This window comes from Arvicola amphibius, chromosome 11, assembly GCF_903992535.2.
Source record: "Arvicola amphibius chromosome 11, mArvAmp1.2, whole genome shotgun sequence".
Lineage (NCBI taxonomy): Eukaryota > Metazoa > Chordata > Mammalia > Rodentia > Cricetidae > Arvicola > Arvicola amphibius.
In genome coordinates this window covers 74,763,521-74,788,515 of record NC_052057.2, presented here as the reverse complement: position 1 = coordinate 74,788,515, position 24,995 = coordinate 74,763,521, and the positions used below count along the sequence as shown (strand labels likewise).

At 46.1% G+C, this 24,995-nt stretch overlaps 1 protein-coding gene across 3 annotated transcripts in view; it reads left to right on the top strand.

Moving 5' to 3' along the window:
* The first annotated feature begins 435 nt into the window (after window positions 1–435).
* Trim55 (tripartite motif containing 55) overlaps window positions 436–24,995 on the top strand; it is a 37,873-nt gene continuing 13,313 nt past the window's right edge. Inside the window, exons 1-9 of one of the 3 annotated variants that reach the window (XM_038348055.1) lie at window positions 436–603; window positions 1,114–1,286; window positions 6,942–7,107; window positions 9,257–9,352; window positions 17,630–17,863; window positions 18,100–18,122; window positions 18,224–18,348; window positions 19,310–19,548; window positions 20,721–21,008. In XM_038348055.1, coding sequence (XP_038203983.1) covers window positions 436–603; window positions 1,114–1,286; window positions 6,942–7,107; window positions 9,257–9,352; window positions 17,630–17,863; window positions 18,100–18,122; window positions 18,224–18,348; window positions 19,310–19,548; window positions 20,721–21,008 — 1,512 coding nt within the window. The remainder of the gene's footprint in view (window positions 604–1,113; window positions 1,287–6,941; window positions 7,108–9,256; window positions 9,353–17,629; window positions 17,864–18,099; window positions 18,123–18,223; window positions 18,349–19,309; window positions 19,549–20,720; window positions 21,009–24,995) is intronic. The other 2 variants (XM_038348056.1, XM_038348057.1) reach the window with 2 other exon arrangements.

Here is a 24,995-nt window from a genome sequence, read left to right as displayed (position 1 = left end):
TTCTTTCCAAGCGCTCCAGGAGGGCATGGCTCTGAGACTAGGCCTGTGCCTTTGCATGTGTTGTGGACAGCTGTGGGCTGTAGACTGCCCTCCCTTCAGAACCCCTGCTAAATGGGACTTGTAATCCCCTCCCCACCCACGCTCTTACTCCCAAGGGCAAGAATGTTGACTCCTGCTCTCTGTCACCTGTCAGAATCCATCCTCCTGTCACTGGGCTTATATGGACAAGTCGGCCGAGGGTCATGTGACCTTGGGTTGCTAAAAACAGCTCCATCACCCACTCCGAACCAGGGCCTGAAACAATGTCCTCCATAGAGAGAAACATAAAGGACACTTGATCGCACAGCCCTTGGAATTATTTCCAGGAAATACTTGTGGAAGCCGTCCGTCCACGAGCTCCCGTCCCCTGGCAGCACCCTCAGGGACGGCCAGGAAATGAGCGCTTCTTTGAATTACAAGTCTTTCTCCAAAGAGCAGCAGACCATGGATAACTTGGAAAAGCAACTGATCTGCCCCATCTGCCTGGAGATGTTCATGAAGCCCGTGGTCATTCTCCCCTGCCAGCACAACCTGTGCAGGAAATGTGCCAGTGACATCTTCCAGGTAGGTTTGTCTGGAATTTGGAGGGTGTGGAGTGCCCTCCATCCTGCGTCAAGGGTTTGAAGTCAAAGCCGGTTCCCTTAGAGCACTCTCTGAGGCTGTTTTCAGTGTGTTTGAATCATTTCCCCAGGTTTGGCTGTCAAGTCCCTTCCCACTTCCAAATCCACTTGTGTTTTAATTCTAAGAACCGTATTTGTCGTTAGTAAAACAAAACAGAGACACCAAATCTGTTTAAAAATTGAAAATGAGTTACTGGCCAGGGTATGAGTGTTGGAGCGTCTGGTTGAAACTTGGGGTTATGAAAACATGGGATAGAAAAATGCTTCTTGCTGACTAGGGTGTACTGTAGGTTTGGCTATGGGTCGGGGGTGGGGAGCCCCAGGTTTCAGGACCACTTGCAGGAAGCTAAGGAGTTCATATTTGTTGTGCCTAGTGTCAGAGCATGAAAATAGTCTCCAAAAGGCTCCCCGTGGCATTACTCAGTTCTTTTTTTTTCTCACTTGGCAAGAACAGGCCTCTAACCCGTACTTACCCACGAGAGGAGGGACCACTGTGGCGTCAGGGGGCCGGTTCCGCTGTCCCTCCTGCAGACACGAGGTGGTGTTAGACAGACATGGGGTTTATGGACTTCAGAGAAACCTGCTCGTGGAAAACATCATCGACATCTACAAGCAGGAGTCCTCCAGGTAAGAGCAGCTCCGAGAGCCAAGCCGACTGGCTGCTTTGTCTGTTTGCTTTCAGCTCAATGGATCGATGCATTACGTTGTTCTTTAAAGGCTTTTCCCTGCCAGTCCTTCCCAAAGACATAGAGGTGCTCAGGGAGGAGAGAAGGAAGCTGGTGAGCCTGCTTGTGTGCCATCAAAGGCAGTCATGTTGGAAGAAGTGTCCTGCCACCCAGAGCCTTGCATTACCTTCAGTTTAGACAAATTGACACATTGTAGGCTCATTGTAAGTCCAGATCCTATGTTACAGGAAGTACAGACATGTATATAAGGACAAGAAACATCAATGCCCCAAATACCCCAGGTCCCAGTTGCCTTGCCTTAAAGTTGTCTAAACAACAGCAATCTTATCAATTCAAACACTCTGACATCGTCATTTGTCCTAATATTGATTCTATGGAATGCTCAAGGCGAGAGATAACACTGGTTTTCAGGAACTTCATCTACAGAAATGGGAGAGGAGACAAACTTCGGACTGTGTCCCTAGGACTGCGTAGACTTATCACCCACTTGCTGAGTGATGTATTCATTCAATGAAATATTTGTAAAGGCTTCTTATCATCACACCACACAAGTTATACCATTCCTTCCCTTGAGTTTATTCCTAGAAGGCACAGTGTGAAGAGCCCTCTCTCAACTCTGCATAGGTCATTTGAGTTCAAAACCTCAGTATCTGTATGGAGATCACGCAGAAATGGACCCATCATGACCCTTATTATATGGGGCACGTGCTTACGGAACATCTGCAAGGCTGCAAATGCCATGCGCCCTTTGCGGGAAAGTTGTTCCGTTAATCTAACGTGTAATTATTGCAATTATTATGCCCATTAGTTTCTGCTTAAGATTCAGAGCTAAATTAGCTAGCATCAGGCTATAGATGGAATTGAGGGAATTGCTGATGACATATTGCGGCCACCTGTTTCTCTTGCTTCCAAATCTTTTGACAAGAAGGGAAATGGTACCAGAATTACGGATCTGATTCCGTTGTATTTCACTGTGTTGAAATTCAATAGCGGTATCCCACTGGGTATATCCATGAAACGCTACCATATCTGGGGCTCGGGGAACATTGCAGAAGAAGGGGTGGAAAGACTCGAAGAGCCAGCCGATCAGGGAGTTTGCTGTGAGACTTGTCAGAGGCTACAACATAGCTGCCCCCACAACATGATCGCCTAAACATGAACAACCAGAAGAGACATGCCAAAGTGGGTGGGGAAAGACCACGAGGCTTCTGATCACAAAGAACCACAGGCAACGAAGAGATGTTGAGAGTGGGAGAAATAGTCTTTCTCAGCAAAGAGTGCGCAAATTGGTTTACCCAATTCCAAATGGTCAGTCCTGAAAACATGTATAGATTAAGCAGGTTTTATTTAGAAATTATATACACACACACACACACACACACACATACATATAGACACATAATGGCAATTTAAAAAGAGGTTGTGAATTTGAAGGAAAGGAGGGGTAGATGGGAGGGCTTGGAGGGAGGAAAGAGAAGGAAGAAATGATGTGATGTAATTACATTATAATCTCAAAAAATAATTGGAACTGCACATTGTCTCCTTATGAGATTACCCTGGCAACTAATAACCAGACAATTTTTAGAAGGCATTTATGTGGCTATGGCTTCAGTATCACGTACAGTGCCTTTCCAGAACAGGGCCTCTGCAACTCTCGCTCTTACACAGCGCAGAGAAATGCCCCGCTCACAGACAGGCTTCTGGGTTCTATTTATTGCCGTTATTTTTCTGTCTCACTGCTCACCTGGTGGGAATTCCAGACATGACTGTAACAGCATTTGCTATGAAATCTAGAGGACAGGAAGTGTTAAAGCTTGTGTTAGTCCAACTACAAGACATAGCCTGTCTTACTATAAAGTCAGCCTGACGCCCCTTGAGAGGATGGGGAACAAACTGTACGAAAACAATGAGTCAAATCTCTACCACTAAAGCAAGAGCCAACTGGAAGACCGACAATTTTGTGATTATAAGATTCTTACATCGTTTCTTAAACTCAAGCCACTTTGGGGTGTTTCTTACATGGTAGTTGCCTAGAAGGGCTTAGCCACATCTAACTTAGCTGTTCCTGAAGTCTGGAAGTCGTACCAGACTTGAACCCCAAGGCCTGGGATATATTAGAAGACCTTAGAATAACCTCTGGCACACAGAATAAGCTAACCCTAGCTCTAGTTTTTGGCAGTGTCAACAGAAAGGGAAAAGGCTACTGTGATGGACTTTGAAGTATCATTCAGCTCTGGCCTCTTACAGAACAGCTGGAGTCTTGACAAATCCTGGCCTTAGCTTGCATTCTGCATGGTGATGCACTAGCCACAGTTTGGGTTGGGCAAGAGAAGCCACTAACTTGGTTAATGTTATCATTGAAAATAGAGATTAATCTGCTGCTATAATAAGCAAAAGGGCTTTGTATTGTGTGTTAGACTCTGTTCAAGTGCTTTACCTATGAATCAGGTGTTCCCAATAGTCCACTGAGAAGGGTTATATTATCCCTCTAACAAAGTTTTTGAATGCTTATGCATGTGTGTGTGCATGTGTGCGCATGTATATGTGAGATATGCGTGTGTGCATGTTCACGTGTGGGAAGGTGTATGTGCACGTATGTGTGGAGATCAGTAGTTGATCAGACGTTCTGCTCTGTTACACTCCACTTTATTTTTTAAGACAAGATCTGTCACCGGAACGAGAGCACAGTTGGCTGGCAAGACAGGGCTTCTCCTTGGTGTCACCAGGGTTAGGGTCTCAGGCACATGCCACCACACTGTCTGGTTGTTTTTAAGGATGCTTAGACTCAAACGCAGGTCCTCACGCTTGTATGGCGAGTACTCTATTGACTAAGACATTTCCCAGCCCTTTTGAACTGCTCCAATAGGAATGAAATACATAAACACTTTAATTTTAGGAGAGCCTTAAGCAGGACTACAAGGCCTCTAGTAAGGGTTGTTCCCGCCTTTCTGTCTCATGCCCTAAACTGTCACTCCCCAAATGCAATGACTTTTAATTCTCCTAGCTACTTCCTGCTGCTTGTCACCAATGATAATTGTGTTATTGGTTTATTTTTGAACAACATTTTTAGATTTATTTACTTTACTTGTATGAGTGCTTTGCCGGCGTGCATGTATGTGTACTATGTTATGTGTCTGATACCTGTGGAGGCCAGAAGAGGGTTCAAATCCCCTAGAACTAGAGGTATGCATGGTTAGGAGCTACCCTGTGGATGCTGGGAACCAAACTCTGGTCCTCTGCAAGAGCAACAAAGTGTTCTTTTAACCACGGAGTCAATCCCACCCGAGTGTATGCTGCTGTTATGTTTCTATCTCCTGGTTTTGTTTCCAGTGTTAGGGCTGGGGGAGCCCCCTCACTGCCGGCTCCTACTCTCTGCTTGGAAATTCCTTCATCTCTCTCTAGGGTTGAATCCCTTGCATCCACGTCTTATCTGTCAGCTTACATGGTTGCTTTTATGAACCACATTTCCATATGCAACCTCTTAAAATGTCCCCTGAGTCCTTCTTTATAGCCACCCACCTCCACAATAGCTCATAGAGGTTCTGCTAAAGATTCTGGCTGCAGTTCTCAAAACTTCCTAGGACTCTCGGCTTCTGATAGGCTTCTGCCCGGCAGGCCATCAGCAGAAATGCAACTGAAGAAAGTCACTCTGTTTTGTCTAGATGCTTCCAATTTTCAGCATTTGCCTGACCTCTTCTACTTGCTGCCATTTTACATTTGTGTTTATTACTTTTATATATTTTTATTTCCTTGATCTCATTTGGGAGGTTCTCACAGAAAGCATGAATGCCTCTGCTCATTCTGCCACATTTAATTAGAAGACACTTCATCTTATTCCCAGATGGATGAAAACTGGGGCCAAAGGTTTAGTAATGCATTTAAGGCCATACATACATGCATGCATCAACACATGCAGAAGTTGAGTTGGAATTAAGCATTCAGATCACCTTAACGACACCAGGACTAACTGAACTTCCTCATCAGATGACCTTAATACAATGGGACTGGCTGAACTTCCTCACCAGGACTTAATGTCCACTCCTCAGGAAACACTATGGCAGCCCCAGCAACCTAGGAGACCAGAGAGAATAAGCTATAGGTGTCCATAGTACTGAGCAGTGAGAGGCTACTTCCAGCCTTCAGTACTGAGCCCTGAACCAAAACTGTGTGCTTAGCCACAGCCACCAGAAATTATTTACATCCTCAATTCTCTGTGTCAAACTGGTTTCAGGTCTGTTATTTGGTGTAAGTGGTCCATAGGTTTTTCTTATTTAGAAGAGATTGGTGCCTCTAGGCCCATGTTCCTAAACGAAGGAAAAACAAAACAACAAAATACTAATAAATAAAGGAAGTATTATGGAAAAAGTGAGTACATTGTATCATGAACAAAAATAAAATATAACCTTCTGGCTGTTTCCACACGTTCAATATCCATTTCCCGCATCGCCTGAGCTCTGTGGCGTCACATCCCCACAAGCTGGCCATGATGCCCTCGGGACGTGGGGAGGGAAGCAAGCCTGTGCAGGGAGGGGGGGGGTTCCAGCAGATACGCATGCACCAGTCTGCTCCAGCAAAACCGCAGTTAACACCATGTACAGGCATAGAGGCCAACTCAGAGCCGGCAGAGGCCAACTTGTGACTCCCGCTCTCAGATAACCCCCGAGTCCCAGCTGATGCTGGATTTCCCACTTTCAGTTTCTTCTCGATTTTATCAGCCATTCATCGAACACCTGTTTCAGCTGCACTCCTCTGTGTGGGAAGCGCTGCTCTAGGCACAAGGTGTACAGCAAAAAATAAGAGCACCGACTGCGGCTCACCTTCTGGTGGAGGAGGAGACAGGCCTGGGAAGGGAAGCAGTCTGCCGGTTCATGGCCACGCTTCCCGACTTGAGTCCCAAATAAACGGGTAAAGCGGGAGGCCGTAGATTTCATGAACGTATACAGCTTCAGGACCAGAGAGAGATTCCTCTTGCAAACACTAGGTTCCAAAATCTTGGACCTGGAATCTCATGAAACTTCTTTACAAGATCTAGAGCTTTCCCAAAATTTATTTCTACCAGTGTCCTGTATGTGACTTCTACCCAGTACTGTAGCCATGTAGCACCACGCCCCCTACCTTCTGGGTCTGGTACTGCAGCTAGAGAATCCCATACAACAGCATTGGGGTGCTCCAACACTTGAGGCATGACTCACAGGAGAATGTTTTTCACATCCACTACATCTTTACACATCTGAATGATATTTACATCACACAGTGTGCGTATGTACTCCACACGTATACTTGAAACAAACTTTCATGTGTTAATACTTATAATTCTTTTCACGGGTGATTCCCAGTTCAGCTGTTCTACTACATTTTGCTTTTTAGAAATACTATCCATTACTTGCTAAAAGGATTCTTTGTCTAGACAGCCCTGTGGGTTTTTTTTTTAAGAAGGAGATTTCAACAGCAACTGAGAAAAAAAGGTAGTACCACATTGAACATGAGAGACTATGGGAGTCTTTTGGTTAGGGTTGGGGGTAGTCAGGGCTAGTGCGTTTGCGATGCTTGCCACCGGTAGATGTCGATACATATTTATCTTCCTACCTTCTCCCAGGCCAGAGAAAAAGTCTGAGCAGCCCATGTGTGAGGAGCACGACGAGGAACGCATCAACATCTACTGCCTGAACTGCGAGGTGCCCACCTGCTCCCTGTGCAAAGTGTTCGGCGCTCACAAGGACTGCCAGGTGGCTCCCCTCACCCATGTGTTCCAGAGGCAGAAGGTAGGAACCTCACTTCGCCGCCGCCCGCCCCTTCTAAGCACCCGAGAGCAACTCTGCGTAGCCGAAACGGGAGCTCAGCGGAAGGCAGGCTAGGCTGTACGTGGCTCCACCGGAAGGAGTCCTGTAGTTTCTCTCATATTCAATTCTCTCCAAGATTGAGGTGCTGGCTGGAGAGGGAGGATGCTAAGGTTTAGAAAATGGCGCAGAAGGATGGGGTGACTCTCTGTGACCTTTGGAGATTGCTGAAGATTCGTTATGTTAAGGGGGCTGGTCTAGTGCCAGCTGCTAAAGATGACTCAGAGTTTAACTACAGCCAAGAATTCGATGGTCTTCACTTTCCCCTAGAAGAATTTTGGTTGTTCATCAATACAGTGTTCCCGCGCCCTCACCCACGTTTCTCACGCAGCCCTGGTATGGGAGAGTCACAACCGTGGCACACAGTGACAGAACAGGGCTTGAGGTCTGGGCCTCCCGCTGGCCTCCAAGTCGCCTGGGCCGGATCTGGGCCTCCTCATTCTTACCCAGTGCAATCTCCTCACCAGCTCATGGGCCCTGCTTCCTGTAGCAGCAGCCTAGAACTCATGGGTCTATCAAGATAAAGGGGTACATGCGTCGGGGGTGGGGGCAGTCGCATCTTCTACGTACAATCACTGATTCCAATTCTGTCTCAAAGGCCAGAGCTGGAATCAGTTCGGAAGCCAGACTCGTGCGACACCTGTCGCAGCCAACAACCTCGCAACCAGCAACCTTGATTCGCTTTTGTTGCTGTTGTTTATTTTCAGCTTCATTTTATTAACTTTGATTCCTCCTCTCCTTTCCCCCATGGCCTGGCACGGTACAGCTGTTCGGTATCTACTTTTGACTACTTCCCTCAGAGGCCCGGAGATCCACGGATGGGCAGAGGGACGGGAAGTGGGACTCCCACGCCTTTCCTCTTCGGTCAGCATAGCTTCACATTCACTATAGGTTTCCGTGTTCACCTCTACATGTAGAGACGGCTGCGGGTTTTTGTTGTTGTTGTTTTTGTTATTTTCAAGACAGGATTTCTCTGTGTAACTGGAACTCGCTTTGTAGACCAGGCTGCCTCAAACTCACGTAGATTCAACTACAGTTTCAAATGCTTGACAACCAGGCTTACTAGGGTTTGGCCTAGACCCCTCCTTTAAAAGTTCAGGTTCAAATTGGTTGTATGTCTTATTCAATAACCTGGAAAAGTTCAGGCCCAAGGGCCAGGCTTCCCAAGTCCCCAGTCAGTGGGCCTTGTGGCTCCATGTCCTAGAAGGAGGAGGGTAAACAGGAAGAGAAGAATACGTGTTGGGTTTAAAGAACACAAGAATTTTAAAGTTGTAATACCCTTGCTAAAGCCGGCCTCGTGTTACAGTCTAAGTTTGTGTGACAGTCTATGAACATTTCTGCACTATATTAGCATAGTAGGATTGCAATATACATGTGCCCAATAGATAACTATTTATTGCATTTATTGCCCAAGTAAAATTAGTCCTGAGCTGCACTAGGCAATTCATTCTGAGTTCCCAATGTCACATATCTGAGTCTGTCACACTGTCCTAGTTATGAACTATTTAGAATTCTCCAGCTTCAATATACTATTATTGATAGCGTATAATTGTCCTCTGTGTTTTTAACTGAATCCACATCTCCAGCAATAATAGGATGAAAAGGATAGAACCTTGTCTCACACAGAGCCAACATTTGCTTACGGTATCAAGAGGTTCCCAGGTTTCCCACGACGAGTCCCCCACCTCAGTCATTAGATGGGATTAATTGCATTTCCTGGGTTTTGTATGAGGAGGTCACAATCACACCTACCTCTTAATCAGTTAATACACACCTAAATTAATAATGACAGAACATTCTGGCTTTCCTTGGCCATCTTCATCCTCAGACTTGTTTTCTGGGGCCAGAGGCCAGAGAGGCATCACTGAGCCACCCTGCCAGCCTAAACAGGAAATGTAGGTCACCATTTCTTCGTCCACGGTGAGAATGTGTCTCAGGAGAAATCCGCCAGCTTGTTTGTGGGCTTGTTTACTCCTTAGGGATTAAACCCCCCGGAGGATAATGCTGTGACCAGCCCACGATCATCCACGGTTAGGAAACCCCTAATAACTGGAGTCTGTTTTCTCTTCGTTAGTCGGAACTCAGTGATGGCATCGCTGTGCTTGTGGGAAGCAACGATCGCATCCAGGGAGTGATCAGCCAGCTGGAAGACACCTGTAAAACAATCGAGGTAGGTCAGCTGACTCACAGGGACTCAAACCAGTCCTGAGAGCCCTACAGGCGAGGGGTGGTCTCAGTGACACACTAGAGACCCCATCACAATGTTCCGTTCTTCCCCTATAGAATGGCCTCCTTCCTGGCACTTAAGGGGACTTACCTCATGGCTTGATGAGGTAGATTCTTGCCATAGTTGTTCAGGCAGTAATAACTGTGTGTGCTCTTCCTTTAGCAAGGCAATCAGCTGCCGGCAATGGAAGGGGACACTGTTGCTTTTATTTAACAAGATTTCTTGGTGGAAACCGGAACAGTCTTCAGAATTGTTAATGGTGCTTCAGGAAGTCTTGTAAAGGCGTGAACTGCACAGCTGTGCCCTCATAACAGTCATCATGGGGGACCCCAAGGAGGAGAAAGATCTCCCCAGTTGTGGCTAGCAGGCTGGGGTACTAACCACTCAGCTTCCGGTACACAGTTCTCATTGCTGCGTGCTAGGCCTCTCTCATTGCCTGTTATTTCCTTCTGTCCCCATTTCCTGAAGATAACAGTTCCGACATGTTGGATCGTCTCTGTGTGCATTCTCATAAAATAGGTATTTTTTTTATGTATGTGTCTTAGTTACTTATCTATTACTATGAGAGACACCATGAACAAAACAGCTTATAAAAGGAAGTAGTTAATGGGGGGCTTGCTGAGAGTTTCAGAGAGAGAGAGAGAGAGAGAGAGAGAGAGAGAGAGAGAGAGAGAGAGAGATTGAGACTGGGCCTGGTGTGGACTTTTGAAACTTCCAAACCTACCCCCAGTGACACTCCTATTCCAACAAGGCCATACCTTCTAACCGTTGCCAAAATAGTTCTACCACCTAGGGACCAACCATCCAAATATGTGAGAGCAAACCATCACAGCCTTTGAGTTTCACCAATGTTACGGCATCGTGACTTCTTTGCGTTTTGAACCAAGCATTATGTTTTTAAGATCCAGTTATGTTACTATAAGCATGAAAGGTGATAATCACACTTATTCTGCAGAGCTTACAGGCATGAAGATGCTTAGCACGGTACCTGGCGTGAAGTGTGTGATCTCATTACCTTCCTATTACTGAGGTCAAGTCTATTATTATAAGTTTAAGTTCATGTCTGAGGGGATGGCTTCAAGATTTCATTAGTTATCATTAGCCCATCTTAGATTTACACATCATTGAAATCAATTTCCTTTCTTCTCCACGCTCCTGTTACTGAAAAGATCTTTGGTATATGGAGATTCACTCACAGAGGGAATATTTTCTCCTGGTGAAGCATGTAAGCGATTCAGACATGGGCAATGGAAACTGTTCTCTCTCTGCTTATTTACAGTGAAGGTCAGTCACTAGCCGTGAATCAGCACACCAAGATGAGGCTGCGTTGAGTCTGGTGTGTATAAATAGCCTGTTGCTTGTGTTGAACGAGGCAGTCTCCAGCCACCTGCCAGAGCTGTGGTGCTGCCCCAGAGATGTCTTTGCGGAGAGGCTGGCTTCCTGTCTGGGAAAAAGACGTTAAAAGATGTGTGGAAAGTCCTGTGGACCACTGAAGTCTTGGTCAAGGGAAGCAACTTCACCCTGGCTGTGTTTAGGAAGGACAAGAGGTCACCCGTCACAGAGGCTAGCCGGGGTCTCAGCAGGAAACAGCCGTCTCTAGTTACACTTGAGAACATGCCAAGAAAGTACAGGTTTAAAGCTAATTCAGCAGGAAGGGTTTAGTTAGGGACAGTATGGAGAGCAGCCGAGGTCAGAACCATCACCCCGTTCTCACTGGTAATGGTGACACCATCTAATTCGGCACACTGTTCCAAGTCTTTCCACAGAGCCCCAGAGAAGGGTGTGCTATCACTCCTTCCGAGTCAGGAAGACAGCGGTCATATTTAAAGTGCTCATCCTCACACCAGGCTTGGTGACGTTGCACCTCTAATTCCAGCCTCTCAGGAGGGTGAGGCAGAGGGATTGGAAGTTCTAGACTAGTCTATATAAACATAAAATAAAATAAGAATGAAAAGAGGCCGAGGAGAAAGAGTGATTTTTTTTAGCACACAAAAGCACGGAGTCCAAAGCCCGGTTCTTTGAGGAGAGATTAATCTACCCACACTCACATGTTTATTTCAGCCATTTGTCTTATTAAGGAAATAAGAACTTTTTAAAGCACCATGAGCGTAAGGTTATACGAATTGTATAGGATATACAGATTCATACCTGACCATGTCTAACCAGTACTTTCATGGGGGGGGGGGAATGCTAAAGGGCTAGAATCTTTAAATAGCAGAACTGCGGTAAGGGGGTTGTTTGTTGTTTGTTTGTGACCAGTTATCACTCCGTAGCCCAGACTGGCCTTGAGCTTGTGGTAATGTCCTTTCTCAGCCTCCTAAATGCTGGGATTAGAGACATAAGCCATCACGCCTGGCAATTTTCAATGTCTTTCTTATGTATCCCTGCATTTCCCAGCTTTCTGAGTCCCATATTTTTAATAACTGGTAACACCAGGCAGGAATGAACAGATGTAGTCATCAGGCGGGAATGAGCAGATGTGGTAACACCAGGCAGGAACGAGCAGATGTGGTCACCAGGCAGGCAAGAATGAACAGATGTGGTCACACCAGGCAGGAATGAACAGATGTGGTAACACCAGGCAGGAATGAACAGATGTGGTAACACCAGGCAGGAATGAACAGATGTGGTAACACCAGGCAGGCAAGAATGAACAGATGTGGAAACACCAGGCAAGAATGAGCAGATGTGGTAACACCAGGTGGGAATGAGCAGACGAGGTATGGATAAGCATGGCTCCTTCTCGCCAGTTTAGGTGTTTCAGGTGGAGATGGAGGAGCCGCCTCAGAACCACATGGAGAGCTTTAACTATAATTCCTATGCTCTGTTTTAAAAGGCCTGTGATCAGGCCAACCTCCACCTTGTTCACCTATACCCAGAAAAGCCCTGACGTCGAGGTTGTCAACAGCAAGCGTTATTTAAATGCCGCATGTCACTTAGCTATCCTCCTCACAAGAAGGAATAACACAACAGACTGAACATCATCTGGGAGACTCCAGAGCCTCGGCCAGTACAGAGTTGTTTTGATGAGCAAGGGCACAGGTTGAGGGAGCAGAGGCTGAAGCCCAATCTGTGCATAAAGGTCCAACTTGTTCTTATCCTAGAAATATTCTGGTCTGTGTTCATGGCACTTCTCCAAGTTTTATAACTGGAGCCCTGAATGAACACTCGGGCTTACTAACCTCATTCCTCTTAAGATGGTTCTTTGTTCAGTATTGTTAACTCAATGTCTGTTTTTCTAATTTTTGTGGGGGAGGGAGAGTGGAATGGACTTTGAAGTGCTGTGTCTCACATACAGCTGCATCTCTGCACAAGTGTCCAGATAAGCGCTGGAGGAATGTGGCGGAGACACGAGTGGGTGGTAGAGCCACAGGTGCCCAGCGACAAGTGGCCAGGCTGAGGTTTTATCTTCAGGCTATTTTGGACGCGGAGCTATGCTCCTTACATGGTGAGAGCAGCGGTTATAGTCACTTCAGAATTTTCCCGTCATGGTAGCACAAGCCTAAACTGGGTCTGACGTCTTGTCTTACTTCGGGAGATGACATTCTGAAACCAGCTGGGAATGGAGCAGGGGATGCTGTAGCCTAAAGAACACTAGACCTGTCTCCACATTTCTAAGTTACAGAGTCTTAGAGCTGTAGCGTCAGAAAGATACCATCAATTATCCAGTCTGGCCTGTCACTACCATCACAAATCATCTTTTTAAAAACTGTCCCAAGATTAAGTGGTTCCCATAACTTTGAATAGTTGTAATTCGGTGCTTCCTTTGGAAGGGTTGATGAAGTAGAGATTTGGATCATACATTTAAGTATTTATTTCTCTAAACAAATGAAATGGAAGCTTTTGGGTGAAGTCAAATATTTATAGATGCAAATTTTTATAGCCATTTGATCATCTTCCAAACCCCTATTTTCCCAAGAATTTATTGAATGTTTCATTGTGGTCACATAATGCTGGGAAATAGCCGTGTCCTAAACATATATGATGCTGTGTAGTTGTTACTCCCTCTGTAGGAAATCCGCCACCCTGCTCCCAAATAAATACATGGAGACTTATTTATTCTTACTTATGAATACCCGGTCTTAGCTTGGCTTGTTTCTAGCCAGTTTTTCTAACTTAATTTAAATTATCCCATTTCTCTTTGACTATGTTTTGCCTCTGGGCGTTTTACCTCTCTTTATTCTATATACCTTTCTTTCCTTCTTACTCCTAGGTGGCTGGCCCCTGGCCTCCTCCTCTCCTCCTTTTCTCACTCCTCCCTCTTCTTATTCTTCTTTTCTTGAGCCTAGATTTCTCCTCCTATTTATTCTCTCTGCCTGGCAGCTCCACATATCCCTCTCTCCTGCCTAGCTATTGGGTGTTCATCTCTTTATTAGACCAATCGGGTGCTTTAGACAGGCAAAGTAACACAGCTTCACAGAGTTAAACAAATGCAACATAAAAATGGGCAACACATCTTCGCATCATTAAACAGATATTCTACAGCATAAATGAGTGTAACATCTTAAACTAATATTACACAAGGACACTGAATTTTGGGAAATGCTTTATCTAATAGAGTATTTAGACAGTTAATCAAGTGTGCAACATTAATTTTGTAGAAAAATAAGTACTTAGGAAGGAAAACTGAACCAACAAAAACCCGACCATTAAGGATGAGGAGACAGCTCAGTTGGTAAAGCGTGTGTCATGTCAGCATGAAGACCCAAGTTTGATACTCAGAGTCTATGTAAGAAAACCCTGGAATGAGACACATGCTTGTAATCATAGTGACAGGGCAGGCAGGGACACATATGTTCTTGGGGCTTGCTGCCAGACATCTTAGCATAATCATCACTTAGATAAAAAACACTCTATTACTTTTCCATACAAAGCTTCTTTTTTTTCAATTACTTGTCCAGTTTTAGCAAATGTGTGTGTTTGAGATATACTTGTGTGAGTATTTACATGGCTGTGTTTGTGTGTTCTTATATGTGTGGGGCTGTGTGTGAACATGTGTACACAGTATCAGGTATCGTCAGCAATTGCTCTACCTTATATTCCAAAGCAAGGTCTCTCACTGAGTCCAGAGTTCACCACTCTGCTTAGTCTGACAAGCCAGGTTTCTCCAGGGAAACTGCTTCCACTTGCTGGGGTTACAGACGGGCTGGCACGCCTGCACAGCTTTTACTAGGTTCTGGGGATACAAACTCTTGTTCTCGTGATTGCAGGACATTACCCTCCCTCTCCCTCCCTCCCTCTTCCTTCCTCCCTCCCTCCCTCCCTCACTCACTCACTCCCTCCTTCTCCCTTTCTCTCTCTCTCTCTCTCTCTCTCTCTCTCTCATTTCTCTGTGTAACAGCTATGGCTGTCCTGGAACTCACTCTGTAGACCATGCTGGCCTCAAACTCAGAGAACTCCACCTGCCTCTGCCTCTTGAGTGTTGGAATTAAAGGTGTACACCACCACCACCTGGCCATGAACCAGTATCTTAATTCAATTACTATTTAGAAGCAGGAGAGGAAGAATGAAAAATTGGCCTTAGTCTATTTATTTAAATAGATAAGGTGCCATGGTAAAAGCAAGAGGAAATCTTTGAAGGAAATAAGGTTTTGTAGAGAGGAGAGAAAAATGGTGTAATCATGCTTTTTCAGGTCCTTCAGAGTTTCCTATCTGCAGACACATGGATGCAAAATGTCGTAAGCCACCTTTTTGGGGTGACTTCTGCGCGGTTCAGTCAGGGCAGGTTCGTACATTCCAGAGTAGGGCGTGAGGATTAGAAATGTTAGGTAGGAGGAACAGAGAGAAGAAAGAAACACAGAGACATAGGACAGTACCAGGAGGGAGGCTCAGCAGCGAACACTGAATGCTGAATTCACCTGCACTTAGTGTCCATACACTTTTACACCCCAATACAAAAGGGGCGGGGGAGAAGGCACAAGACGGCTTTGACCTGACACAAAGGGCAACCAGAACGGTTACTTGCTTTGATACTTGAGACATCAAGCCATTATTTCCTGAGAAAAGTATTTAATGTGTGGGGCAGGAATATGCAGTGAACACACCCTAGACCAAGTATCCTGTAGGCAGCCACTCCCTACGTCAACCCTATGTTAAAGGAGGAGCATAGGAGGCCGGGATCTCCTGTTTGTAGCCACACCTGTTGTCAACAACTTGGTCATGGTGAGGTCAGAGGTGTCAGACACAAGTTACTTGAATTCTCAGGGCAGGAGAGCTAGATGAGGTGACTGTGGCTCATAACCTGTTCTCAGCCCTGAAGGCTCTGGATCCAGAGATAGAAAGAGCTAGCTGGATAAAGCAAAGGGAGAGGAATGGGCCAGCTGGAGAGTTACTTAGCAATGATTTAACGCGCACTTAAGAGGTATCAGTCTCACAATGTGAGAGTCAGACTAGAGGGAGGGTCTTTTTTCAGCAGTGTTTGGCAAATAGACGATATGCAAGATGCACGTATGTGTCATGGGTGCCAACAGAGAGAATGAGAGCCGGAAGAGGGAGATTAGGAGTGGGCAGGGCTTGTCTCATTTTTTGTTTGTTTGTTTTTTTTTTTTTTTTTGGTTTTTTTTTTTTTTTTTTTTTTTTTTTTTTGGTTTTTCGAGACAGGGTTTCTCTGTGGCTTTGGAGCCGGTCCTGGAACTAGCTCTTGTAGACCAGGCTGGTCTCGAACTCACAGAGATCTGCCTGCCTCTGCCTCCCGAGTGCTGGGATTAAAGGCGTGCGCCACCACCGCCCGGCAGGGCTTGTCTCTTAAAAGGACAGGAAACCCAGGTGACAGGCCAGGCCAGGCCAGCAGACTTACTTTTACAACATTGTGTCTTTTTTTTTTTTTTTTTTTACAAATAAAACCATTAAGTCATGAATATTAAATCATTCTCAAATCCATAAAATTATGTAAAGCAAAGCCATGATTTAAATAAAACTTGTGAGTTTCTTGTGATATTTTTATTTCACTTGGAGATGGGCTTCTGTGTCAATAGCTTGTATTTTAAAAACTTTCCTAATGACCCAGAACTAGGCACTAAATGTAAATAGTCCCCAATAAGTCTGCTATGTTCACACTGTTTGCATAAGGCTGGCTTGTAGCCATCTACACCCTCCTCAGAATTCTTGACAGTTTTCTAGCATCGTATCCATATGGATATATCAATAATTGCGAGGGCCCAACCACGTCACTGCTGCTTCCGGATAATAAGGGTCACAAATGAGAGGAGGCGAGGTTCCTTTCAAGAGATTCGTAACAAAAAAAAGCATGAATAGAATTGTAGTCTAAAACAGCGAATTTGGCTGCATTGTTGCTTGGGCTGGAGAAGGGAATCCCAGGTGCAGAGGCCTGTGGGAAACTACAGAATCTCCACGTGGGAAGAGGGAGGCGAGTGTGTACAAATTAGGAAGGAACGTAGTTTTTCTTCACTTACCCTTGCCAAATATGGCCTGTCGTATGCGCAATCTAAATAAAATAGAATGTAAAACCTGTTCTGATTTCTATGAAGAAGACCAGGGCTGGAAAAATGGCTCGGTTGGTAAAGCGCGTGCCATGCAAGCGTGAGGACCTGAGTTCGAATCCTCAGCGCTCGCACAAGTGATCAGGCACAGCAAAGGAACCTGTGATCCCAGGACTGAAGAGGCAGAAATACTGTCTAAAACATATGGTGGACAGAAACTAACACACACACACACAGAGACACACACACAAAAAAACCCATCGATCTTTGGCTTCCACACACATGTGCACATACTTATACATGCATTGGCACACATATGCTCACACGCGTGCACAAACGTAAACATGTATTGGCACATATATGCCCACACACATGGATATGAACAGACTCACACATACACACACACAGAGAGAGAGAGAGAGAGAGAGAGAAAGAGAGCGCGGATGACGATGGATGAGGGAGAGGGCACGAAGGAATATGAGGGAGGTATGATGGGAGAGGGAAAGAGTGAGAGAGAGGGAATGCGAGGAGAGGAACAGAGAGAGAGGAGAGACGATGTGAGACGGAGATGAGACGAGAGCCTGAGAGAGAGAGAGAGAGAGAGAGAGAGAGAGAGAGAGAGAGAGAGAGAGAGAGAGCGAGAGAGCATTGATTTGTTTAAGCAATGTGATGGAGTATTTTGTTCCATCAGTAGACGCTCTTGTCTCCTAACGTGTCCAGATGATGAGTTCACTAGACTCTCTCACACACCATTTCTAACACCGGCTGACCCATCTAACAGGAATGCTGCAGGAAGCAGAAGCAGGACCTGTGTGAGAAGTTCGACTACCTGTACGGCATCCTGGAGGAGAGGAAGACCGAAATGACCCAAGCAATCACCCGAACACAGGAGGAGAAACTGGAGCACGTCCGAGCCCTGATCCGGAAGTATTCTGACCACCTGGAGAATGTGTCAAAGCTGGTGGAGTCAGGGATCCAGTTCATGGACGAGCCGGAAATGGCTGTGTTCCTGCAGGTAATGCTTTATGCCACCAAGAACACAAACCCAAAAGGCAAGTTTTCTGTATTCTACCCACATTGCATTTAAAAATCCATTTCATTAACTAAAGGCTTCCTCCATTTGGTATTGCTTAAGTAGAGAGGGTAGCATCTAGAAGCCCAGCTAGGAGTTTCTGAATCACAAACAGAGGATTAGATCTCACCAACTTAATGTGAACACGCCAAGTAAGCTTATCTTTCTTGCTTTCCCAGAATGCCAAGACCCTGTTACAAAAGTGAGTACTTTCTATTTGATTGAACAGCACCCTTTTTCATTTTTGCCCAAGGTTGTCTGACTTTAGCCAGTGACAGAGAATGACACCTGTCTTTGCTGCAGGATCGCGGAAGCGTCGAAGGCGTTTCAGATGGACAAAGTGGAACAGGGTTATGAGATCATGAACCACTTCACAGTCAACCTCAATAGAGAAGAAAAAATTATACGTGAAATTGACTTTTACAGAGGTGTGCTATTTCTTTAACTAGCTGTTTCAAACTGCTGTGGGGAAGCGGTTGAGTGAGAGAAAGTGGGGAGTGTACGAAACCCCGAAGGATGGACATCTGTAACTTCACAGGGATCACAAAGCGTTGGGAGGCCCAGTCTCACCACAGGATCACATAGCTCTTGACTGTTTATTTTTATAGTGTTTTAATGCCATTATCAAGAGTTTGACACTGGGTAATGGAGTCCTTAATCACTGACATAAATGGTGATAATTCAACTTCAACTCTACCCCCAGAATATGAATCAGAGTAGTGTAAAGGAAAAAAGTTTCAAGGTGAGTCGAAAGGAAAGACAGAAGGCATCTGGGGTAGAGATGCCAGCACACAGAGGGTGAGATGCTGGCAGGTCAGATCAGCCAGAGCATGGAAATAGGATAGGGTCCACGAGCTGTAACTGCGGCTTTCGCGTTTGGCTCAGAGTTCCCACTCTTAAAACTCTCCTGATGAAATACTTGAAAGGGAGACAGTAACTCTGGAGCTGGCTCCAGCTATGACTGCCTTGACTCATAGGAGAATGAAAGAGGGGTGAAAACAGCAGCCGGCTAGACCGCTAGCTATGCCGTGAGCTTGCACCATCCCCGCAGACTCACGTTCTGAGGCACGTCTTCCTAATGGATTATTATGATCTGTGCGGAAGCTTGCAAATATGGTGGCTGTGGTAGAAATGTGTCAGGCTCTGTGAGTGAGGCTATGTGAGGGGCAGGGGATAACTTTGTACTGGGGATAAAAGCAAGCCAATGCTTCCTTCATATTGGCTCTGCCGTGGTCAATGTGAGCAGCGCAAGGTCTCAGCATGACCTGGACCACTGTCGAGCGTCAATTGACATGATTTCTCTAGCCCCGAGCTTAGGTGCTAGTCATTAACTGTTTCCATGGCTACCATCGTAGTCATAAAAAGTTTTAAATGATCTTATCTCACTAGAAGAGGAAGATGAAGAGGACACAGGAGAAATAGAAGAAGGAGGAGAAGGAGAGGATGCAGCGGAAGTAGAAGAGGTAGATAATGTTCAAATCGAGTCATCGGGGGAAGAGGAGAGCCTGGAAAAAGCCCCGGAGCCCTCTCAGCTTACCTCAGAGCTCCAGTCCCCGACGCCACTTCTTGCTTCCTCTCCAGAACCACCTTCGTCCATGCCACCTGCTGCAGATGTCCTGATGACACAGGTAACCTGTCAAATGGCCTCATTGCCAAATGCTCTAAACAACATATCCTACTATAAGACAAGAGGAGGTCAGCACAGTCACAACACCAGGGAGAAACGCTCTCTAAGTGACTGAGGAGGTTCATCACCATTACAGCTGGTTGGCAAGACTTAATGTAATGCCATTTTTATACCAACAATGCTCTCAGATCTGAGACAACCTCCGCCAAGAAAGTGTGTGTGTGTGTGTGTGTGTGCGTGTGCGTGTGTGTGTGTGCATGTGTGTGTGTGCATGTGTGTGCAGGTGTGTATGCAGGAAATCAGAGCTGCTCGTGGGAATGTAGTCTACCTTTTGCTGCATAGTCAATGAAAACGCAGAGCACATTGTAGAAATTGTACAAGGTGAGAAATGAAAGCCATTCCACCTCATAGCCTTGACTCTCATGTACAGAAAAGAGGAAGTAAACAGAGAAACCGCAGGAGTTCATGCAGCTTCCCCTGAAGCACAACTTCATCTTTCCTTTGGTGGACAAGCAAATAAAGCCTGGCTTTCCATCTGTTTGTCATTTTAAAGAGTGTGGTTAAAGGTATCCTAGGCAAGTGGGGACTGCTGGGGCTTCTAGAAGGCCACCGTTCAGTGCACAGAATCCCCGACACTGAGTGTGGTGGGGAAAGCGGGCTCATCCAAAGGGGTCCTGGTTCTGCTTCTGTGGGTTGAGATGACAGAGCCAGGACACCACAGAGAACCCAGACATGGAATTGCAATCTGTATTCTGTTTCCAAGGAACCCAGGATAAAACACTTCTTATTTCCTTGACCTTTTGAACATCCCGGCCGCGCTGGCATTGAAAGAAGGGCAGACAGTAATGAGGGCTGGGTTTGATTAATTAGGTCGCATTGGTTTTTTTTAAATCAGTTTTGGGGACCCACACATAATGCCAGAGTTGACTTGCCATCTGAGGTATTTTATAAGCAAAATTCACTCGAGGTTTCTGCTTCCTCCCTACCTGGGCTACCATCTAGTGGGTGGCAAGCCCAGAAGCGTGGAGATGCCTGTCAGAGACACAGCGCTGTGGCCAGCATTCTGCCAGAGCATCCCCCCAGAGAGCTCAGGGTGGTCAAACCCAAAGGGAAATAACACCAACTACTTTTTCCTCTTCTTTTTTACTTGTGACCCCATCTGTTCTGATTAAGAGGGAGGTGGTGCCCATTGGCTCTCAGCCGACCACACAATCTGAAACTCCAAGCCCTTCGGCAGCGGAAACTGCGGATCCCTTGTTTTACCCTAGTTGGTATAAAGGCCAAAACCGGAAAACCGTCTCCAACCCGCCTTGCACTCCTGGGAGTGAAGGTCTGGGCCAAATAGGGCCTCCTGGTGCTGAGGATTCCAGTACGCAATCGGCAGGAGTGGCAGGAGCCGCAGCCAATGAGCAGGCAGCAGTGAGTGGTAAGGAATCTAGTTCGCCTGCAGCTACTTCTCAGGTTAGTGTTGAAGCTCTTCTGTCTGAATGCTTCCCCACACCTGCTACAATCCTGCTGGAAAAGGCGCAGTCAGAGAGCAGGGCTTTCTAGGGAGCAGAGGGAAGCCACTACCTGGACAAATGCAGCAATGTCTTCTCCTCCAATGCTGGCTTGCACCTTAGCGTTCTACCCTAGAATAAACAAAGAACCAAACTGAACTCCCTTTGCCCATGGGTGACCTCATCCCAGGCTTCCCAGGGATGGGGTGCAAGCAAGTGTAGCCCTTAGGCGTGCTCTGCAAAGCCATTTTATCTGCAGTGACTGGCTGGCTGGCGTCTCTGGTTCTTTGTGAAACTCACTCGCCCTTACTCGGCTTCTAGGCTCTCCTCTTGGGCTTCCAAAGACTAATCGCCTGCTTTGGAGTCATTCCTAGCAATCACCAATATTTAAATTGGTTTAAAGTTGCTCTGTAACATAATCTGAGATTCATGCCTTTCAGAAATGTGCTTGTCATGGCCAGATAGTCTTGGCTCCATTAAATCTGTGCTTCCTAAACTTGTGTCCTGGGGGCAGGAAAACATGGAGAGTTTCCTCCATTTTTTTAGGGTCTCTTGGTAACTTAAAAAAATAGAATTTGATAATATAACTTGATAAATTTTTATTTTTATAATGAAAATTTGAAGTCCAAGACTTCCTTCTGTGGCTTGGTTAGATGTTTGCATGTCTCCATGAGCCAATAGAACACATCTACAGGTTCTTTCCGAGGAAGAATGTCAGTGACCCCAGACACGGGGTTCCTAAGTTAGGTGTGAGGAGTGGGTGTTGCCTGGATAGTAAGGAAGCTGTCACTCAGTGTTCATGGGCCACCTGGTGACAGTGGACAATAAGCAACACGATTTTATTGTATCTGCTCAAGTGGACCCCAGCCTTTCAAGGAAACAAAAGGACAGCCTTTCGGAGAGTTAGGAGTGCCATGCTTTTATACCCGATCTTCATTCACAGACGCAAGACGACAAAAGTCAATGTTTGTAAAGTAACCTTTCCAGGGCCAATTTTAGGTTAGAAAGCAGCAAAACCAATGAGATGGACTGATTAGTCTAGAAATTGAGTGGAGATGTCCGTATTTGAGGAGGAGGAATTGTTTTCTTTAGCGGCAAAGCAGCTTCCCCACGAGGAATACATGTGCAGGAACACATAGCAGGTCTCCCACTCACGGCAAAAAGTTTGTCTGAATGATGTTGGAGAAGCAATGTGTGATGATGTCAGTGAGATTTCTTCTCGTTTTCTCACAGGAGTTAGCAATCTGCCTAGCACTTCTGGCTTTTCTTATTCTCCACTACATCTGGAGTCAGATTCAGTGCTTGATTTGTGCTTTAATGGGTAGGAACTGTCTTCTTTTCCGTTTGCTAACATCTCCCGTCCTCTCTTCCATAGTAGTCCTCTATGATACACTTGGGTTTGGGTCTCTAAAACCATGTTCACGTCAGGGCCACAAGCTCCCTCCCCATGGTACCTCTGTGGGAGCCCCTGCACCTCTGAAGGAGACCCCGTCTGTTATCTGTTCCTGCATGGAGAACCTTGACCCAGAACAGCGACTCCGTGGGCAATTATTCAGTAATCCAGTAGGAGAGGACCCTCCAGGGTCATTATGGGAGTCCAGCTGCACTAGGCATGCTCGGCACTGTAAGGACTCTATTACAGTGCAGGGAGACACAGCAAAGAACCCATTCTGGAGCTAGCAGGATGGCTGTGGGGTTGAGGGTGCATTTCCTGTTTACCTACACAGGCCCAGGAAGTAGCTGCTGTCAGGAATGCTGTCCAGGGCAGTCTCTGCTCTAGACTATGACTAGGTTCTCTCTGCAGGGTCTTCCCCTGGAGAAGAAGTCTCTGAGACAAAGATGCTACAAGTGCAGCAGCCATTAGACCCATTGACTAAAGAGCCAGGCATTCGTGTGCACACAGCAACCATAAGAATCTAAAGCAAAGAAAAAACACCACTATTTTGTTTAACAGCCCCGGCCTTTTGGTTCAAGCTACATTTCTCATAGACAAGCTATGAGGTTTGCTTTGGGACTGGCACCTTACCTTTTGAGTAATCTTTTGAAAGCTACCCATTTAGTTAGCAATGCATGAAGTGTGTGAACTTACGTGCATGGATTTTTGCGTGATGGGCCCTACTGGCCTAAGCGCTTGCTCCCTTTTCCTCAGCCAAAAAGCAGTCCAGGATCCCTGGTGCTAAAAGGCACTTGTTATTTTTGTTTCCCTAACCTCCCGTGATAGGCCTCTTCATGTCTCCCTAGCCTCCGTTCTTCAGAGGCTGTAGGAGCTCCGTGTGTACCAGTCGTGTCTGTAACTGTGTGAGCAGAAGCCCCACCCACCTTCTGCCTAAGAGTCAGCTGCGGACTTGCACACACTCAAATATCCTCAGCATGCACAGACTCTTTTCGGCTGCCTGACACCTTCTTCCACATTATTTGTGGGAATGGAGTCATAGACAATAGGTTCGGACACAAAAAAATGGGGAGAGATGAGAACATGGTTATTGGAAGCAGGGCCTGACTGTGGATCTGAATAATTGTCTCAAGAGTCCCATTTACGTTCCAAGAACGTGGGTTTGGAACCTTGTCACCATGTGTCCTTACAATCCCCTCTGAGGCTGTAAGGGGAGGGTCGTGCTTCATGGCTGTCCTTCACTAAGCTCATGCCATTGTCTGCTGACATTCATCTGCCTGTGTGGTGAGGTGGGAGTGAGGCAGGGGGTGGGCTTCGAGGCAGAGGGTTTTCACTGGTTGTCGCAAAGCAGGTTTGTGAGCAAAGGCCTCTTCACATAGCAAAGCTAACCTGATCATAGTAGGCACCACTCCTGAGCCCCTAAAATAGGGTGTGATAGAGCAGTAAGATCTTACAATGGCAGCAAATTCCTGGCCTTGGCACTCAGAGTGCATTTAGCTTGTTGTAATGTCTGCCTGAACGACCCCTTCCCTTGAACTCCTTGTACGTGATCCCAGGCCTCTCCCAATTTACCGGAGGTCATTACTAAATAGTTCCAAGTCACGCGGTGGTATTGCCATAGAAACTCAAACACCACAAGCTAAATTGCTAACCTTCAAGCTCGCCTTGGCCCCCATGGCCGAACTGCAAACCCTTTGATCTCAGGTTCTTCCCACATATCCTTCCACACATAAAACCCACCCTTGACCCCAGAAGGCAGGCAGGTCTTGCTTCCATAATCTGGTCATGGAGAAAAACAACTCGGTCTGCACTGGGGATGAAGATGCTGCTTTCTAAGAGATCAAAGGCAGAGTGTCACTAGCCTCACCCTCATTCCCTACAAAAAGAGTCGTTTTCAAAATTGGGATTTACCCCAGTTGTCAGCTCACCCCCTGCAGGATGAACTTTGAACCTTCTCTTAACCTTATTCCTGCCAAAAAAAAGAAAAAAACAAACAAACAAACAAACAATGTAGAAACCTAAAGTTTGACCAGGCTGCCAGAGGCAGATTGTCCCCATGTGTACCACCTTTCTGGATCATCTTTATTATACGCTTAGCTGAGGCAAAGAGAATTTGGAAGTTATAACATCTGATGCTTTTCTTGTATTTATTTAATTTTTTTAATGTCTAAGTATTTTTAGGGTTTTATGGTATGTGTTTTAGTCGTATTTATCGCTCTCTCAACTCTTCCCCAATTCTCACCCCCACCCCTTATCCACCCAGCTTTGTAAGTGTCCCTCTCTCTGCGTTATAAATCGTTTGTGACCAATTCGTTCCCTTCAAATACCCTTGGATGTGTGGTCTTCAACTGGAGGGTCAACTTACCAGGACCTGTACTCTTAGGGCGCTCTCTCTCTCTCTCTCTCTCTCTCTCTCTCTCTCTCCTCTCTCTCTCTCTCTCTCCCTCCCTCTCCCCCTCCCCCCCCCTCCCACCCTCCCTCACCCTCCCTCTCCCTCTCTCTCTCTCCCTCCCCCTCTCTCCCTCCCTCCCTCCCTCCCTCTCCCTCCCTCCCTCT